This window comes from Malaclemys terrapin, chromosome 1 (assembly GCF_027887155.1).
Source record: "Malaclemys terrapin pileata isolate rMalTer1 chromosome 1, rMalTer1.hap1, whole genome shotgun sequence".
In the NCBI taxonomy this organism is placed as follows: domain Eukaryota; kingdom Metazoa; phylum Chordata; order Testudines; family Emydidae; genus Malaclemys; species Malaclemys terrapin.
This window is the reverse complement of record NC_071505.1, coordinates 95,134,344-95,149,371: the sequence shown is the minus strand read 5'-3', so window position 1 is coordinate 95,149,371 and position 15,028 is coordinate 95,134,344. Positions and strand designations below refer to the sequence as shown.

The window sequence follows — 15,028 nt, the reverse complement described above, 5'->3', positions numbered from 1 at the left end:
AGATCTGATCCTGCACCCATTTTAGTCAGTGTCAAATCTCCCACTGATTTCAGTGGCCCCAGTGACATGGGCCCCAGTGAACACTGTCCAAATAATATGTGATTATGTAATTAAAGACTGTACCATAATGCATACACACAAAGGAGCTGAATTAAGATTGCACAGGCAACCTCCATTCTTGCATTTCCTAACTTCTTACTGTTTGACTTTGCCATTTTAACTTTCTGTTAACATATTGCATACAAAAACACTGTGTTACAATGGCAGAGTTCCAATATCAGGCTTTTCTTTAGTAAGACATTCATGGGATTCAGTTAGCAGCCAAGCCATAAACACATGTTTGTGTGCATCTGTGCTCCATTACAACAGTTTCAAAACAAATGCATCATCTTGCTACTTACTTCACTCAATCCCTCTCTGTTGGAGCCAGTGTGTTATGATAATGGAGATTTCCTCAAGTTCCTACAAGTTTTCAGGTCTGGACTAGTGGGAGTTCTGGCATTCTATATAGGAGACCCAAGAAGTTCAAGCTCCAGTCCCACATTTCCTGGACCAACATGGACTGGAAACACAGTAGACTGTTCTCGAACGGCCCAGATCACCCAGGGGTTTTAGCACTCATGTTAGAACCCCAGCTTCTCACTGATTGGATTGGCAGAAGCTGCAAGTGCTTGTAGTGAAAGTTAACAAGCAAGTCTTCACTCTGAGCCCAGAATCCTGGAGGGGTGCCACACAAAGAGAGTGAGTTTCCTAGAGAATCCCCCAATACTCACAAGAAAGGAGAGATGCCTATGGATCATCCTTCATGCTTACCAAAGAGCATGAGGCTTTCACTCAGAAGTAAAAAGGCAGCAGAGGAAATCGGAGAATCCACACACAGGTTGACTTGGGAGGGGGAGACCCCATTCACCAGTACCTTTTCTGGGATAAGACTGATCTAGAGCAGTGTTTCTCAATCGGGGGTAGGCGTACCCTTGGGTACTTGGAGGTCTTCCAGGGGATACATCAATTCATCTAGATATTTGCCTACCTTTACAACAGGCTACATAACAAGCGCTAGCAAAATCAGCACAAACTAAAATTTCATACAATGACTTGATTATACTGCTCTATGTACTATACACTGAAATGTAAGTACAATATTTATATTCCAATTGATTTTATAATTATATGGTAAACAAGAACGAGAGCAATTTTTCAGTAATAGTGGCTGTGACACTTTTGTATTTTTTATGTCTGATTTTGTAAACAAGCAGTTTTTAAGTGAGGTATAACTTGGGAGGTACACAAGACAAATCAGACTCCTGGAAAGGTTGAGAGCCAGTGATTCTAGAGGGTAGTGCTGAAGCCTCAGTAGTCCATGGCAGGAATCGGCAACCTTCGGCACACAGCACACCAGGGTAAGCACCCTGGCGGGCCGGGCCAGTTTGTTTACCTGCCACGTCCGCAGGTTCGGTCGATCACGGCTCCCACTGGCCAATGGGGGCTGCGAGAAGCCGCGGTCAGCACATCCCTCAGCCCATGGCACTTCCCACAGCCCACACTGGTCTGGAACAGCAAACCGCGGCCAGTGGGAGCCGCAATTGGCCGAACCTGCGGACGCGGCAGGTAAACAAACCGGCCCGGCCCGCTAGGGGGCTTACCCTGACAGGCCACATGCTGAAGGTTGCCAATCCCTGGTCTACGGTCATCATCATCATCATGTTCCCACTATGCCTCTGGCGTTTAGGGCAGCGACGAAGCTCCTCCACTCCTGTCTGTTTCTGGCAAGTCTTTCAATGGTTCCCCAGCTCTGCCCCAGGTTTTTCAGCTCAGCTTCCACAGCTCTTCGCCATGTTGTTTTCGGTCGTCCTCATTTTCGCTTGCCTTCAGGTGTCCATCTTATTGCTACTCTGGTGATAGAATCAGTTTCCATCCGAAGCACATGGCCAATCCATCTCCAACACCTCCTGGCAATGATGGTGCTTATATCCTCTTGGCTGCACTGTGTCAATAGATCTCGGTTTGAGATCGTTCTGTGCCAAAAGATACGGAGGATTTTTCTGAGGCAGGGTGTATGGAATGAAGACAGTTTGGACATATACTTTGTCATTCCCCCCGCATTCTGCACACTTGAAAGTACACAGCTCTGATAAATCTTGAGTTTTGTTTTGCTTTTGTATGGTAGATGGAGCATATTCTACATTAAAGCTCCACTCCCACCCCCCTCAGAGAGGAAACTGCAACCACAGACAAATTATATACCTGTGGTCCCAATTACTGCCTTTTGCTATTATACACAATACTAAATTAAGACTTAAGTGGGGCCTTAGTGGGATTTCACTCCTGGACATCACCCCTGATGGTGGCAATTACTCCAGATGTCTGCAAAATTCTTCTAAAATAACAGAATAGGACAAGCGTCGCAGAAAGCCTCAGCTAACAGAATGCATTCCAGGCCCTGGGAGGAGCCTGATCTAGATCCAGATCCCAGAATCTCAAGAGCCTCTAGGGAAGATAATTTGATATCCAAAACACAGAAACGCTACACAAGACCATTTCTTTAGCTCCTCTGTTAGGATTTTAGCCACAAATAGAGGGAAGGGAGAGGTTTCAAAACCCATCACCCTCCTCTGCTTTTTAATAGTACAGGTTCGTCCCATCTTTGCACTAAATAGTATTTTTATTACAGTGGAGGCAATTATGATCAGACAAAACCAACACTACCATAAAGAAAAATAAACAGTACTCGTCTAACCTATGTCCCTGGAAGAAAGCATCCAATTATCCTGAGCAAAGAATTCTCCCTTGGCAGAGACAACAGGGACACACACAATCAATCACACTGGTTAGCAAGGGGTGGGGGTGGGGTGGATATTCTGCTGTAGAGGAGACCCATCCAAGCAGAAGTCTGAGTCCCACACTTCCTAGCTCACATGGAACATCCTGTTCCCACACACCCCAGATTACCATGAAGTGCTAGTTTATAGGGTCCCAATCTCTCAGTGACTGAGCCAGCAGAAGCCGCAAGAGCTTTCTTTGCACTGCCCTATACGAGGCCCATGTTCAAATCTACTGTATTTTCTGGCGTATAAGACTACTTTTTAACCCAGGAAAATCTTCTCAAAAGTCGGGGGTCGTCTTATACGCCGGGTGTCGTCTTATAGGGCGGGTGCTGAAACTTCCGAGCCGGACTGGAGAATCTGTGGTCGCCGCATATGGTGGGGGGAGCTCAAAAACGGCCGCGGCCGCATCCCCGCCCGATGACGAGGTGAGGGGGCGCCTCACCGGGAAGGTGTAAGTGAAGGGCGGAGCAAGCTGCAGGCGTCCAGGACGCCCGGGGTATGGAAAAAAGAGATAGAGCGGAGCTGTGCCCAGAAAAACACGCCTCTTTCACCCGTCTGGCCCGCCCTTGTATCCTATTACCGTACCTCCTTCTCTGCCTCTCAGATCTCGCTCCTGAGGACTGCAGTGAAGCGGCGCAGGCACGCATGTGCGAGATCTGAGAGGCAGAGAAGGAGGTAATAGGATACAAGGGCGGGCCAGATGGGTGAAAGAGGTGTGTTTGCGCTACCGCTCTGATAGTCTTGGAGACAGGGAGGGCTGGGCAGGCAGGGAGAGCTGACCAATCCAAGCAGGCTTTGTATACAACAACCAGCCAATCGCCGGTAAGGTACATCGCTTGCCGTGATTGGCTGATTGTTGTATACTGGGTACCACATACAGTACAGCACCAGTATCTGTACCTGTTCATATAGTATAGCACCAGTACATACAGTACAGTATACAAATGTCCAACAGTCAAAACCCCATCATGGCTCCACCAGCAAGAAGAAAGAAATATGAAGCCAGTTTCAAACTTAAAGTTGTAAACTTTGCCATGGAACATAATAACTGCGCTGCTGCAAGACAATATGGAGTAACAGAAAAGATGGTTCGGGACTGGAAAGCAAATGAAAAAGCATTAAAGAGTGTGCCAAGGGGTAAGTTTGCATTAAGAAGAGGCACTCCACATTGGCCAGAACTCGAAAAACATGTAGCAGACATGGTGAATGAGCATCGCCAAAATGGTTATGTAGTGACACGAAATAAAATACATTTGTTTGCACTTCAGTGGGCCAAATCTAACCCAGATCACAGCAACAGATTTAAGGCCACTGTATCCTGGTGTACTAGATTCATGGGAAGGCATAATATGGTACTGAGGCAAAAGATGAAAATTGCCCCAAAATTACCTGCAGATCTTGATAGCAAAGTAAATAGTTTCCATCGATACGTAATACAACAGCGCACTAAACATGGCTATGCGTTAAGTAGTATTGGAAATATGGATGAAACTCCAATGAATTTTGATATGGTTGGAAATAAAACTGTCCATCAAAAAGGTGAAAAAACAATTTTAATTAAAACAACAGGACATGAGAAGTCCAGTTTTACAGTGGTACTAGGATGCACAGCTGATGGCGCCAAACTGAGACCAATGATTATTTTTAAAAGAAAAACAATGCTGAAATTCAAGTTCCCTGTTGGTTGTTTTGTACATGTGAATGAAAAAGGCTGGATGGATGAAGAAGGGGTAAAGCTATGGCTTGATAATGTATGGAGCAGGCGACCAGGTGGACTTATTCAAAAATGTAGTCTACTGGTGTGGGATATGTTCAGGGCTCATTTAACTCCCAGCACCAAGCAAATGCTTGCAAGACTAAACACAGATGCGGCAGTTATTCCTGCAGGATTGACATCGTTGGTACAGCCACTGGATGTGTGCCTAAACAAGCCATTTAAAGATCGCATTCAAGAACAGTGGAATGAATGGATGGTTAGCGGCGAAAAGTCATTCACAAAAGGAGGAAACATGCGTGCTCCACAGTTGGATGTTTTGTGCAAGTTTGTCATAAAAGCCTGGAATGATATTGATGCAGAAACAGTAATCAAGTCTTTCAAGAAGTGTGGCATACCAAATTCATTAGATGGTATGGAGGACGACTACTTGTGGCAAGATGAAGAGGAAGCCGAAGCTGAGACCACACCATCTGATACGGAATTCGATCCATACGATGACTGCCTTACAAATGTATCACAAGATGTCATTGATGTACTTATGATATCAGATGACGAACAGGAGGATTTTGAAGGCTTTTAAAGGGAAACTGTCACGCCAGCAAAACCTGTAAAAATACCGTAGCTTGCAGTTATGATGGGCGTTGCTAACTCGCCAGGGACTTGCCCGGCACTTGCTCTCTCTCTCTTGTTTGTTATCTTCCTCCTATCATCATCAGTTCCAGTTTGGTTGACAGCTTAGAAAACAAACAGCATGGCAGCTCCCATGGGTTTATTGTCTTATCCTTCCTTTCAGCTTTAGAGTGAATTAGGAAAAGTTTAATCCACTTGCACTGTTTTATGTTTACATGTTTGATGACAAACAGCCTTATGTTTATAAGTGACAGTTTTCCTGCTAAGTACCTGCATGTCATAAGCATTTGAATTAAAATTACCATATTGAAATCAAATCTGATGTTTTTTAAATTTTTTTTTGGTGTGCGTTGGAAGAGGGGTAGTCTTATACGGCGAGTATATCCCAAACTCTATATTTTAACTGGAAAAGTTGGGGGTCGTCTTATACGCCCAGTCGTCTTATACGCCGGAAAATACGGTAGATACCATTCCTCACAAAATAAACTAGGAGCCATCTTCCACAACTCCTGCTGCCTTACCAGAATGTTAAGCCATCTGAGCAAATCATATCTTCCCATACAGCTACTGTCCCAGTCCAGCCCAACAACAAAGCCACTTTGGTAGCATTCACTAGGTACAGTACCATATGTCTGCGTGCCAAGGCAGATGACAATGGTACTGGGATCGTTCACAAGCTCCTGCCTAAAAATTTGGAGACAGTCCACAAGCGGGAATCCACATTGCAAAACAATCAAACAGACATTTTTAAGTAAAGCCCAGTGCATAGCAAGGGTTGCAACAGGTTGAGTCAACATAGCCATAAGTATAGAAATGTGTGTATAACTGCAAAACTGATACAAAGGGGGGGGGGAGTGTTTTGAGAAAATACAGAGCGTTTTTCTTAAATTCAGAAGCGTTTGTGGTCAAAATGAAATTCACTGGAGAGCAGAGGGAATTAAGACCCAAAACTCAGCCAACTGGCTTTAATCCCTAAACTGTGGGATTATCTCATGACAGCTACACTCCAAAGTCACCTCAATACCACTGCAAAATGTAGATCAACAGAATGCTTCAGTGAACTGGAACTGGTTAGCTCTAATTGCCTCTCTCACTTTACTTCTGGATGCTCCTCTAATCCCTTAGCTGAAATAGCTCAGAAGAGGCTTTTTACACACACACAAATGCAGTCAATTAATATTTCATATGGGGAAATTAAATATTAGGTTGCCATGCCACCCAAAGCACCTGCTAATCTCCTCCCAGACCGTTTGCTCTCTTACTTTTACACCCAGTTATACAGGACAGCTCAAACTTTATCAGACTTGCCAGTTGATTGAATGACAGTCTTGCCTATACTGAGAATTTTCAGCACTTCTCCCACCATTAGTCCAGCCCCAGTTTGACCCCAGCAGTACTAGCAACAGTGGAATCACTAGTGTATACTAGGCATTTGCATTTTTTCAGCTGTGTCATCTGAACCCATGTACACTAATGTTTTCACTATAATGCTAGACCAACAATGGGAAAATCCTCAGTGTAAATACAGCCACAGATAGAGATTGGAGTAAGGCAGGAAGCCAGCATGTGACTCTGGCTTCTTACGATCCTCAAGTGACTAGTGCAGGAGTGGGCAAACTACAGTCCATGGGCCGGATTCGGCCTGCAGCCGTTTTAAGCCAGCCCTCAAACTCCCGCTGGGAAGTGGGATTTGGGGCTTGTCCGGCGCTCCAGTTGGGGCGCAGGGTCGGGGACCACTCCACGCAGCTCCTGGAAGCCGCGGCATGGCCCCCCTCGGGCTCCTACGCACTCCAATGGCCCTCTCCAGCGCTCCAACGGAGAAGGGACATGCTGCTGTTTCCGGGAGCCGCTTGAGGTAAGCGCTGCCTGGAGCCTGCACCCCTGAGCCTCTCCCCACGCCCCAACCCTCTGCCCCAGCCCTGATCCCCCTCCCACCCTCCGAACCCCTCAATCCCAGCCCGGAGCACCCTCCTGCACCCCAAACTCCTCATCCTCAGCCCCACCCCAGAGCCCGCACCCTCAGCCAAAGCCTGCACTCCTTCCCACACCCCAACCCCCTGCCCCAGCCCTGATCCCCCTCCCGCCCTCCAAACCCCTCGCTCCCGGCCCAGAGCACCCTCCTGCACCCTAAACCCTCATCCCCAGCCACACCCCAGAGCCCATACCCCCTCCCATACCCCAACCCCAATTTTGTGAGCATTCATGGCCCACCATACAATTCCTATTCCCAGATGTGGCCCTCGGGCCAAAAAGTTTGCCCACCTCTGGACTAGTGCCTCCTTCTCCACAACAACTATGAAACCCGAGGTGTGAACTCAAGTGTATTGTGAAATGGAGATTCCGCAAGTGAAACCACTGGAAATAACACAGAGTACCACTCACAGGGGAAGCCTGGAGGGCTGGCATTCTGGTTGCATTGTGATACCCTGGTTATGAACCTCATTGGCTAAGTGGGCAATAAAGTTTTCAAAATGGCCACAACGATCCCAGGATTTCTGTGAAATGCAAACATCCAGCTGTTTCTAATCGGAAATATTATAAAATAATTGTTCATAGAGCACCCAACTGTATATGGAAAGAAAACAGCCCCCAGAAGAACCAGACCTTGATTTGGCTTCTAGACTTGCAATTCCAGCTATCATCTTTAAACACACACCTCTAAAATCCAGAGAAATATTGACAGACTCTCTTGGTGTTCTACTGCATCAATCTGATTTATCTGGGGCTTTCCTATCTTCCTGAATGAGGAGGAAAAGAGCCAGCTATAAAGAGCTTCCGGCTTCTCTACCAGTCACAGCCTTCAGTCTATTCCCAAAGGCTCCCTTTAAACTCGGGGAAGAATATATAAAACTTTCCCAGGTTTCACCTATGAGGCAACTATAACATCCACATAGAGATTCTAAAAAACCCAGAGAATAAAAGTGAACAGAGAAATAATTATGAACCAGAGGATGGTTTATTATGTACCTCCACATCAACATGAATATGCCTGTCTACATCCAAAAACTTCTATAAACCCACAGTCTCCCAGTTAAACTCCCTTTACATCCCTCATTGAACCTCAGACACGGGTTAATACAGAAAATGAAGCTCAGTTCTATCTAAGAATATTCTACATTCCTGGTATCACTCATAAGAGATGGCCACCGAGTAAGTGACAGAAAGGAGGGAAGTCCAAGCCCAGTGTGCACCTTCTACAGCATTCTCCCTAAACTATCTGCTCCTCTTTGTCGGAGTTAGAGAACCTGGTAACCAGCCAGCTTCCTAGGGATGCACCCATACTACAAAAGGATGGATCAACCAGACTCCTCCTGCCTATTACAGTCCCAGTCAACTCTTCTCCTTGCAAAATCCAACCCAGTCTTTGGAAATTTGTTACCAGAGATGCAAGAATGGCAAGAAGGAGAAAAAGCATCATTAGCATTGAAAACATCAGTGGCCTGCTTAGCACACACCTTACTTAAAGATCCATTAATGCCCAGTTAGATTTATAGCTGACAAGAGGCAATTCCTTTTACCTGCCTCACAGAGATACTGAATGCAGGTGCCATATAGGTCGTTCCCAAAAGAAATGTGCTGTAAAATAAAGTCTTTTTTTACTTTAAAAAATAAAGATTTTACTAGCAGATTCATAGTACAACCACCACCACCAGTACCAGGTTCCTCACCCACAGAAGCAAAAATATTTTAATTCACAAAACAAGGCAAATTCAGATAGTTACCCCCAAAATTAAGTGGAAAACACAAAAGGTTGGCGTGGGTGAGTAATTCAGCCCCTTCACAGGCCAATCAGAAGAGAAGCACTTGGACATTTTCTCCAGCAGTGGCCAAGAACCTGTGCATCCCACTTGGCTGGCATTCCTTTAATGCCACAATGAAGAGGGCAGGGAGGACATGTCCAACACAATGTTTTCCATACTAATGATGTTTTTCAATTCCATTCTTCTCCCCTCATTTTCTCCTAGAGAAGGAGAAAGAGTGCACACTTCCCAGTTCAATGCACCATTTCTCTCCTCCAACCCAGCACAAAAATAAAAGATGTGCTTGTCTCAGTGGCACTCTTCCTTCAATCAGAACAACAGGCAACCTCTTGGAGAAGTAGTGGATCAAGGTCAAGCAGAGGGACTGGTGCTCAAGTGAACCAATGAATCACTACTTCGGAACAGCAAAACCCCCAGAAAAGAAAGTTACATTCTTACACCACAGTATTTAAATGGTTAATAGATGAAGCAACAATGCACTTGGGACTCTGTTTAAAAAGTTTACAAACGCATCCAAGCCCTCCCAGGACACATTACTGGCCCAGTACAGCAGATATGCCACTTACAGGCCACAGGGAGACAGAAGCAGCTTATGTTGGACCTTCTGCTGAGGCTAATTCTTTCCCCCTCCCACAGCCTGATTAACAGAAATATGTCCGATTCAGATACCAGCTATGATCCGATTTGTCCCAATCCCAGCTCAAGCGGCTTTACACCACCCTACTAACAAGATCAGCACCGGCCAAACAGGGCTTATCCAGGCTGATCAGAGATGGATTAGATAATGAAACCCTAACTGTGTAAGCTGTCTGCTAGTGCCAGGGCTGAGAGAGAGAGTGAAGAATAAGAAACTCAATATACTTAGGGGTTACATTAGCACCTAACGCACACTTTGTCCCCAGCATTAGCCTTTCAATATCCAGTTACTATCTTGAGTCTCTCTTTGTGACCTAGTTTTTCAATTCTATATACACAGACAAAAAAGCATCATTAGGTTTATGGAAGAGTTACGATTTTTCAGTAATTGGGAGTTGATTTATTACAACATTACGCTCTTTTTCCTTATTCTGATTCACTGTCTACCTAACGGTGACATTAATATGTAATGCTTTAACATAAAGGAAATTGTGATAGATATGGCAGTTCAGGACCCTTCACAACCTTTACAAGCTCTACAGGCACAGAGTCTCAACATTTTGAAAACAGCAGCTACTAAGCTTAATACCTCTGGAATAGTAACTAGAGACTGTAAAAGACCTGCAGGAGCCACAACATAAGGTCACTGGTTTCACATTATTTCTAGCTTCCATAAAACCTCCGATACTTACAGACCCTATGTATGTGCAATTCACAACTTCTGCGAGCATCATGCCTAACTTTTACATGGAGGATTTGTTAAAAAATTAGTGACTTCAAAAGTTAGAAGTGTCTGGGCACTCTTTCTCATGATGGAAAATAAGTTATAAGGATAAATTTCCAAAACATTAAGAACCACCATTTTTTCTAAAAACAATAACTCAAAAATTACTTGTCTGATTAGCCTCAAACTTTCCACTGGCCCACTCCCAACCACCAAAAAAAAAACTTCCAAAAAAACAAACAAATCACTCTCGTCTGGCCTAAAAATCATGTGAAACTTCAGATCAAAAGGACTTTTACTGTAATTTTTTTCCTGTGTTGCTAGAATTGTATGTCTGCCTACATTACCTGTATGGAAAACATTCATATATATTATTATTTAATATTTGTATTGTGGTAGCACTTAAAGGCCCCAATCAGGGAATAGGGTCCTATTACGATAGGCATTGTACACACACATAACAAAAATACATTCCCTGCCCAAATTTAGGTGGGCCTTTTTTCTATGCAAGAGTTGCACCAGTTCAATTTAAAACCTGAGTTTATTTAATTTAGTTAAATCAGAGCAAACGCCTGTGTGAACAAACATATTGGTAAACTAACTGTAAACCAAATTAGCCACCATTATTTAACCAAACCAGTGCATCTCATGTGTGTACACAAGAACAACGACATATGTCCTGGCTTTCAACTCCTAAAAGATGGAAGAAGTTCATATCAGACTGTTCATGTATTCATTCATAAGTATCAAGCTAAATGCAATATACAAGTTTCCCTTCTATTATGAGCAGCTTTTCCAGTGCACTCACGCATAGTCTTCACACGTCAAGACCTTTATACCAGGGAAAATATCATTGCAACCAGGAATGAAGAGGGAAGTGTGTGGCAGCCCCTGGAGGAGCAGGGGGCATTACAAATTGAATGTGTGATGTTCCAAATCAAGTTCAGTTGATATAATGGTGTGAGAAAGGAGGGATACGAGGGAAAATGGGGGTTGAGTGTGATGAGAGAGAGAGAGAGAGAGAGAGAACACCAGGAAGGGCCAGATACAGGAGATCTCCAAACAAATACTTCCTGCTGCAAGGTAGTTAAAAAAAAAAAAAGCCTCCAGCATCCAATCTGGAAATAACCAGAAAATAAAAGTGAAGAAAAATTGTATTGGCACTTGGGAAGGGGTCAGGAGAGAAACATGTTAAATGGGACACAAATCTCCCTTCAGAGACTATTAACAAGAACCACAAACCCAAGCAGGAATGAGAGCAGAAAAAATATGATGAATAAATCACGTTGTTTTCAAAGAGTTCCAACACATCCAGTGCAAGAAACAGCACAAGAAGCAGGGAGACCACCCGCTTACTTCTCTAGCAGAAACACATTGTGTAAAATATCTCCAGAGAGAAAATAAAAATAAAAGCACTCCAAACAAATGCATCTGAAAAAGGAGAGAACATTTCATTAATGATGATCAAAACATAAAGGGGCAAGAAGATAGAAGACTCTTTCATGTGCTGACATGTCTGCCTTCAAACTCTAATAAGTGGTAGTGCTCTTTTTGCCAATCCTGGGAACAACCAACATATGCTGCAGAAATACCCTCTCTTGTTTATTAGCTGCACCTTCAATTAGACATTATTTACAAACACACAAGAGCAAGATCTGGCCAAGTGTCATTGATTATTAGAAACACACATGCACGATGGCCGAACCATTTGCCTTTGCCACTCCCATCCGTAGCATCTCCCAGGGCAGCGCTGCCATTACACAGACTGTGATACAGTACACAGAAGCTACAATCAGAGGGAGATATCCAGCCGTGTGGGAATGAAAGGCCCAGTGAAGAACAAACAGAAACAAGACTGTCCCCAGAAGAACTGTACCCTTGATAAATTAAAATAGTACATTGTGATGACGTACCCATGTGAATTCATAAACTCATGCCCATCTATATCTATGGGAGAGTAGGCTCTAAGATTACAGACCAGATCCTCCTTGTTCCCTCATGTTATCCAAGACACCTCTGCTCCATACACTGAATACTCCAACCCCAAGATGCCTCTTCCCATCCTGTAAACTAGCACTGAACTCCTAATTTCTATATTCTCCCATTCATTAAAAACTGGAAAAAGCAGAAGAAACAGCAACAACAACAAAAGTAGTAAATGAAGTCCGCAATACGCAGCTGTCACCAATCTGAGGCACCCAAGATAGAAATAGGCATCCAGTGACTCAGTGCAACAGACATAGTGATTTGGCAAAAGAAAATATGTTAATGGCGGGCAGCCCCCACATTGGATACCAACAATTCTACAACAGTCTTTGCAGTTTTAGATATTACCACACCTTTAACATCAGAAAAGTCAGTACTTAAAAATCAAAACTATAGGATGGAATGGCGTATTTTTAAGGTTGTGTTAATTTTTTTAATAAATAGGCATATGGAACAGTGAAAGATATCAACGTGAAAATATCAGGTCTGAAAACCCTAAACATGATCTTGTTATAAATAATTCCTCAGATTACTGTTAACAACTAGATTAACAAAATATGTCTCTATTTTTATCCAGTTTGTTTACATTGTGCATTTGAAATCACTTTGCATGTGGTCAGTTTCACAATTTCTCTTATATAGCCCCATCAGTTTCTTCATTGTTGAGAAGATCCTTGCAAACATCAATAGAACAGGGAAAACAGCCAAACAAAAACCTGTATACATTTGTTTTTAAAGGAATTTAAAAACAAATAAGCCCCATTATTTAAGAGAGTGCTCACAAAAATAACAGTTTGAAAACTAAGTGTGCCTCTAATCGAAACACTGATATCCTTAGGGGCACTCTCCAGAATCAGCACTGTATTCTCCATTAGAATCAGTAACTTTTTGGATTATTATGTTCGGCACTGGACAAGGAAGAGCGAAAACACCTCTCGGGAAACTGGCTTCATTTCTGCTGCAGGGAACATAAAGCTCCTGGTGGGGAATTGACCCACAACCCAAATCAACTCCACATCGCCCTCCAATCTCATTCCCCTACCTGTCCTGGGCCAGCCCATGCCCCCCGGCTCCGGAGAGTGTCCCATCTCTGCCCAGGTCAGCACCGGCCTTCTCCTTCCCTCAGCCTACCTGGCCGGCTCCTTTCCCCCCGCTCTCCCGAGCCGGTCCCCGCGGTCATCGGCCCGACCGGGTACCCCCAGAGGATCTGATCCTGGTCCCGATCCCGCCGCTCCTCCGCTGCAAGGCTCTCGCTGACCCACACAACCCAGTTACCTGCCCCCCAGTTGGCGGGTGCCCCCCGAGCCTGCACCGCCCCCTCCTCCCGCTCCGGCTCCGCCTGCCGGCCCCCAGCGCCGCCTGCCCGCTCGGCCCGGGGCCCCGCTACCTGCATGCCGCCGCCGCCGCCCGCCTCCGCCTCTGTCCTCAGCCGCTTGCTGTGGCCGGTCTCGGCGCCGTCCCCTCCGGGCATGGGCTGCTCCAGCTCCGGCTCCCGCTTCACGCCCCGGGGGGCTCCGCCGCCGGGGAGAAGCTGTTGCTGGGGCTGGGTCCCCTCCGCCATCCGAGCCGGACCCCCCGGCCGCCCCGCGTCCCCTGGGGGAGCCGCCGCAGCCGCACACTGGCGATAGGGTCCCCGCTTGTCGCGATAGCCCGGTGGCGCTGCGGGCCCGGCGCAGCCGGGGCAAGGGTCAGGGAGCGGGCTCAGGAGCAGCACAGTCCGTCCCGCAGCAGCCGCTCTGCCGAGCTACTCGGGCCGGCCACGGGAGAGGGGGAGGAGGCGGCGGCGGGAGCAGCAGCCGGGGAGAGGAGGGGAGGGGCCGGGCCGGAGCCCCTCGGCTATCTCCGGAAACGCCAGCTCGAGAGCCGAGGCGACACGACCCCCGCTCGGCAACCTTCGGGAACGGGGGGGGCGGGGCCTCGGCAACCTTCGGGAATGGGATGGGGCGGGGCCGGGCCGGGCCACACACAAAGCAGAGGGTACTTCGGGCCTGGGTGCCCAGAGGATGGGGTGGGGCCGGGGGAATCTGGGGCAGCTCTGTCCCCAGGGGTGGAGTCTTCCCTGCCCGAGCAGGGTGGCTGGGTCAACGTCCAGCACGGGCACACCCGCCGCTGCTTTGTGTGATGGTCCCTGAACGGTGAACCCCACTCAGGTCTTGAGCCCTGGGGCGGTGAGATCCCTGCCTGCCTTAGCTGCCCCGTGGTAGTTTTCAACGTGTGTTGTCTTTTAACTTCCTGGCATGTCTGCATGGTCTAAGGTTATGAGTGACAGGAGCCACCTCATATGCGTAGCTTACTAGTCCGTGAGATGTGTATCTTTGGCATGGCCCCAATTGTTTGTCCCCGGGCTGGACTACACAGTCCCAATCGTTTCAGTCTCTCTTCATACATAAATCTCTCCAGTTCTCTACTCATTTTCACTGCCTGGCTCAGAACTATCTCCATTGCCGCTACATCTTTTTAGAGGTAGGGTGACCAAAAGTGAATTCAGCACTCTAGGTGAGGGCAAACTCTCAACTTACATAATGGCATGAAAATTAGGGCTGTCAGTTAGCTAGAGATACCTAAAGCAAATAATAGAAAACAAATTAACTAGATTTTAAAAAGTTGAAAATACTCATAGTTTTAATCACACAGTTAATAAAAGAATACTTTAAATTTATTATAAATATTGATATTTTTCTACATTTTTAAATCTATAGATCTCAATTACAACACAGAATATGAAGTGTATAGTGCTCACTTTATATTT

At 45.8% G+C, this 15,028-nt stretch overlaps 1 protein-coding gene across 17 annotated transcripts in view; it reads right to left on the bottom strand.

Moving 5' to 3' along the window:
• The window catches only part of RBFOX2 (RNA binding fox-1 homolog 2), a 252,347-nt gene extending 238,279 nt beyond the window's left edge, over window positions 1-14,068 (bottom strand). For 4 of the 17 annotated variants that reach the window (XM_054032357.1, XM_054032297.1, XM_054032376.1 and 1 more), the window contains exon 1: window positions 13,667-14,066. In XM_054032357.1, coding sequence (XP_053888332.1) covers window positions 13,667-13,840 — 174 coding nt within the window. In that variant the 5' untranslated portion in view covers window positions 13,841-14,066. Of the gene's footprint in view, window positions 1-13,666 lie in introns of all 17 variants that reach the window. The other 13 variants (XM_054032280.1, XM_054032314.1, XM_054032349.1 and 10 more) reach the window with 5 other exon arrangements.
• Between the last annotated feature and the right edge of the window lie 960 nt (window positions 14,069-15,028).